General features: G+C 46.5%; 1 protein-coding gene across 1 annotated transcript in view; it reads left to right on the forward strand.

The window, feature by feature from the left end:
* nr5a2 (nuclear receptor subfamily 5, group A, member 2) overlaps window positions 1-5,407 on the forward strand; it is a 67,250-nt gene that overhangs the window by 43,829 nt on the left and 18,014 nt on the right. Inside the window, exon 6 of the mRNA XM_084473339.1 lies at window positions 2,131-2,278. Within this exon, the coding sequence (XP_084329465.1) occupies window positions 2,131-2,278 (148 nt within the window). The remainder of the gene's footprint in view (window positions 1-2,130; window positions 2,279-5,407) is intronic.

Consider the following 5,407-nt stretch of genomic DNA (forward strand, 5'->3'; position numbering starts at 1 on the left):
CAGCCAACCCCCAAAAAAAAAAGACAAAGCTAGGAGAGGAGGAGGAATGCAAGGTCTCCTCGCTTGGCAACGAGTTTGGACGAGGGAAAGGCATGAAAATGGGTGCATATAAGTACACCTCCTACCACCAGCCTTTCGCTCCACAGCTGCCAACACAGACAATTGCCGTTGACATTTTTGTGCATTTTCCCCGAAACAAACTTTATCTATATAGCACTATTCATACACGAGGCAGACTAAAAGTGCTTCACATAGAAATCATACAAAATAAATGAAATAATGAAATAATAAAATAAAATAGATCATTAAAAGAAATCAAAGGCAAAGTAAAAAAAAATGTAAAAATTGTAAAAAGTCCAATGCATTTAAGATTTAGCAGCTAGTGGTATGTAAAAATGTCAAAAATGTGGAAAGTGCTGCTATTCGTCAAGCCACTGTGCTGGCTTCCATATTCATATCTAATGATCGGTTATCATATTTACGATGGATGAGGGATTGAAGATTTATGCATATAGTTACTGGCAATGTCTCGACCAGCAGGCATACTAAAGAGATATTGATGGATTGATTGATACACGGGTCATTGGGGTGAGTGCCACGTCTGCTAAAGTGACGTGTGTGTGTGTGTGTGTGTGTGTGTGTGTGTGTGGTTTACTCTAGACTCTAGTCTTTTTTTTTTACTGAAGCCCAGAAGGCAATAATCTCCAAGGCATTACCGTTCAACAGTCCAATCATTCAATGAAGTTATTTCATGCACAGTTGATTTTATGTAAATTGATTGACATCTTAGGAGAGGTGATGTCTGTCTGCGGCGCCGGAGAGCTATCACTCTGGCTGTCTTCAAAGTGAGGAGAGGGAAGATGGGGCCACGAGATGGGGATAAAAGACGGGGTGTGGGACAGGTTTAGAAAGATGGAGAGAGATTGAGACAGAGAGACAGAGATGAGGAGACGGGGATAGGCTGGAGATAGAGAGAGGAGGAAGAGAGAGACAGAGAGACAGAGATGGTGAGAGAGGGAAAGAGACGGTGAGAGAGAGAGGGGGGGGGCGAGAAAGAGAGACAGCTGGAACGGACGGAACAGCGTCAAAAGAGCAAACTGTAAACCAACCAACTATTCAGAAAATATGAAAAACACTCCATTTGAAATTTCTAATACTGCAACCTTTTGACACACAAAAAAAAAACACCCCCTGAAATCATCATATTCACACAGCGAACAAATCCACAACCCAGGAGCGCTTTTAATTGCAAATGTAGGCTCCAAGGGACCCCTCTCCCTCCTCCTCCTCCTCCTCCCTCTCCTCCTCCTCCTCCTCCTCCTCCTCACCGGAGCTCCAGGAGCCTCATGCACACGCCTCCTCGTCCTCATGCGCTCCTCTTTCCCCCAGAAACCCCGGCCGCAGTCAATTATGGTAATGAATTGTCAATAAATATAAAAATTTAATATGGTGCTGCTTACGGTGAGTGGCAGCTAAGGACTTAGCTCCCAGACAAATGTGCTGTGGCTGCAGATATTAAATGCACCTGAAAGGGGGGAGAGGAGAGGGTGTGTGTGTGTGTGTGTGTGTGTGTGTGTGTGTGTGTGTGTGTGTGTGTGTGTGTGTGTGTGTGTGTGTGTGTGTATGTGTGTGTGTGTCTGTGTGTGTGTCTGTTTGGGGGGGGGGGGATATCAGCAGCTGGATTCATGGGGGGGTCACACAGGATTGGAGAGAGAAGGGGTGTGTGTGTGTGTGTGTGTGTGTGTGTGTGTGTGTGTGTGTGTGTGTGTGTGTGTGTGTGTGTGTGTGTGTGTGTGTGTGTGTGTGCGTCTGTGTGAAGGTTGAGAGGTATCACTACTGGAAAAAGAGGGGAGGGACTTTCTTAATCTATCCATCTATCCATCTATTTTTCTATCTATTTGTCAGTCTGTCTAGCTGTCTGTCTGTCCATTGGAGCATCTCAGACCACAAACCAACCAAACAAACCCACCAACAATAAAATCAATAAAATGTATAATTTATCACTATACATATTCCTCAAATGAATGATATTATCGCACTAGCGAAACCCTGTAATGTCAACGTTAACTGGAAGCGATCTCAGACCCGTGTTCCCCGTCTCACGTGGCTCCGCCCCTCTCTCCCCCTCAGGTGGACTACTCGGTGATCGCCTCACAGGCGGGCGCCACCCTCAACAACCTGCTGAGCCACGCCCAGGACCTGGTGGTCAAGCTACGCTCGCTACAGCTGGACCAGCGGGAGTTCGTCTGCCTCAAGTTCCTGGTGCTCTTCAGCCTCGGTGAGTCCCTCTTCACCCTCCTCTACCTCCTCTGAGCCTGGCCCTCCTCAAAGCTAGCTCTTGTGAAACAACACGGGGAATGTTTTACATACTGCAGACTCCCACGAAGACTCTGCACTTTCTTGGTTCTTTGAAACCAGTTTGAGTGGCACTTGTACCGTGTGTTGTAGCAGCCTCAATGTTGATTGTATGCCCTCATGTTTCCCAGCCTCACTTGTAAAACGCGTGTCGGATGAATGCCTACATGTAACATTTTGGGGGAGGTCATTTTAGGACGACAGCTATCAAGGACAGTTTTACAAACGAGAAGGCAAGTAGTGAATAAAAGGCGAGACGCGATAGGATGTACTGCATGCAAGCTGGGAAACGTAGCCGCATCGTATCGTTGACGTTTGTGGTGCAAAAAGACTGTATACTCTTTGGTGACCGCCATGTGTGAGTTCCTCCCTTTCCCACTTCCTGACTTGAGTGCGAGTTATTTACCGAAGTACAACTTTTTCTAAGAAGGGAGGGAGGGGAGGGAGGTAGAGAAGGGGAGGGGAGGGATGTGGGAGGAAGGGGAATGGTTCTGGGAGGAGCTTACAGAGGCAGAACAGGGAAACAAGGTATGGAAGGATGGTAGTGTCAGAATAATAGCCAAAACAAGTTAAGTGTGTGTGTGTGTGTGTGTGTGTGTGTGTGTGTGTGTGTGTGTGTGTGTGTGTGTGTGTGTGTGTGTGTGGGTGAGAGAGAGGGAGAGGGGGAGAGAGAGAGAGGGAAAGTGGGAGTAATCCCACAGCCAATCCCTTGTCTGTAAGCCGAGGTCAGACATAGCCAGGAGACTGTCATCTCCGTACCAACCTAATGAGTCTGCAACATACCGTCTCTAAGGGACACACACACCTCACACACACACACACATAGGTCGACTCAAACACACACAGAAACACACACACACAAAAAAAAAACACACACATACAAACTCATAATCATAAACAAACAAATACACACACCAACACACAAATAATACGCCCATACACATTCACACCTTTAAACACACACACGTAAAAACATAGACATGTTTACATACACAAACATAGAGGTTCACCCAAATGAGTTTTGACAGCTGAAACGATGTATGTCAGTGTAGGAGGCATTCAGGGGTATCAGATATATTGAATGTGCTGAAATGCTTCAAAATGAATCCAAAACCTGTTGTCTCGTTTTGACATTGAGTAGGAAAAACTCTCAATTATTCACAATGACAAATATATCAGGTGAACTTTTGAAACAACTAGTCAAAACTATTCAGGTGATACAATTGAGTACAGCGCCCCAACAAAGTCTAATGTGTCACTGAAACAACAAAATAACACTATTACAGTACAGGGCGCATATTGTAGTAACCAGGAGCAGGAGGCAGCATTTGAGTTTGATTTAACTAAACTACTGGTCTAACAATTTTCACATCTATTAATACTAAATATGAGAAATACACACAAACGCACACATGCACACACAAGCACACATGCACACACACACACACACACACACACACACACACACACACACACACACAAACACAAACATGCACACACACACACACACACACACACGCACAGACACACACACACACACACACACACGCACGCACGCACGCACGCACTCACATACACACACACACACACACGCACAAACAAATACACACACACAAACACACACACACATACACACATACACACACATACACACACACACACACACACACACACACACACACACACACACATACAGAAAAGGGAAATCAGACAGGAATAATGTTTCTGTTTTAGTGGGAGTGTTTGTGTATTTTAATGACAGAGGGAAAAAGGGGCGGACTGGGGGTTTGTGTCAATGTGTGTGTGTGTGTGTGTGTGTGTGTGTGTGTGTGTGTGTGTGCTGTGGGTGGGGGCTCAGGGTATAAATAATTTGGCGGGAACATCATCCATAATGAAAGACTCACCTGAGGGAGGTGTATCGCCCCCGGCACTGCCTGTTCTTCCGCACCGCCCACCTCCCCGCCAAGACACGCACGCGCGTGTGTGTGTGTGTGTGTGTGTTGGTGGGGGGGGGGGGGGGGGGGGGGTAACGGGCAGTGGCGAGGGGTGGGAAGGGGGGAGGGGGGGGGGGGGGTGAGTTGTCAGAACCAGGAGATTTATACCTTAAGTAATTAATATCATCTCACAGTTGAAGAGACATAAATATGGGAATAGGAGTGTGTGTGTGTGTGTGTGTGTGTGTGTAAGCACATACGTGCGCACGCGTGTGTGTCTGCGAGGGTTTACACACAGCGCTGATGACAGTTAATATGGATTTAAATGTAGTCAGGCATAAAAGTAGCCATTCACGGCTGAATAAAGGAGACAGGAGATTAGACGAGAGGAGGAGGAAGCTACTCCGTATGCTAATGGTTGGCATTGTTCGCGCTATTAGCTGAGACGCTGCGTCCTGCAGCCACGTCCTGCAGCGGACAGGCGTATGCCTCACGCTCACCGTGGTGTTTTTGGCGTGTTTATTTATTTGGTTATAATCATCAAATCAATGGAGTTGCTACGGTGACGATTTCTGTCAGTGGGTGTCAGTTTCACGGGGCTGATCCGCCTCTATCCTTGTAGACATATTGATCCATGATCACCTCATTTATTCACCTTAATTGATTCAATAATGTTGATATCTGACGTTCATTCGATTGACTAAGCAAAAAAAATAATAATGGCAGTGACAAACCACTCAAACCAATCAAGTGTTCGCGAAATCACAATAATAGGAGGTTCTGTGGAGGAGAATTACCTCGTGCAGCAAATCAATGCAGGCTCTGGGCCCCCCAATCCTCTCTCTCCCTCTCTCTTTGTCTCTCTCTCTCTCTCTCTCTCTCTCTCTCTCTCTCTCTCTCTCTCTCTCTTCTCTCTCTTTCTCCCCCTCTCTGTCTCTATCGGGCCCGGCTGCTAAGTGTTTGTAGAGGAAGCGTTTGAGATGGAATCAAACACACATCTGCCAGTGTTCTGGCAGCCCTCCTTCTCTCATAGCCAGCAGAGAGCCTCATCCTGGTGATCTCTCTCTCTCTCTCTCGTTCTCTTTCTCTCTCTCTCGCTCTCTTTCTCTTTCTCTCTC

This window comes from Micromesistius poutassou (assembly GCF_964030765.1).
Source record: "Micromesistius poutassou genome assembly, chromosome: 9".
In the NCBI taxonomy this organism is placed as follows: Eukaryota; Metazoa; Chordata; class Actinopteri; order Gadiformes; family Gadidae; genus Micromesistius; species Micromesistius poutassou.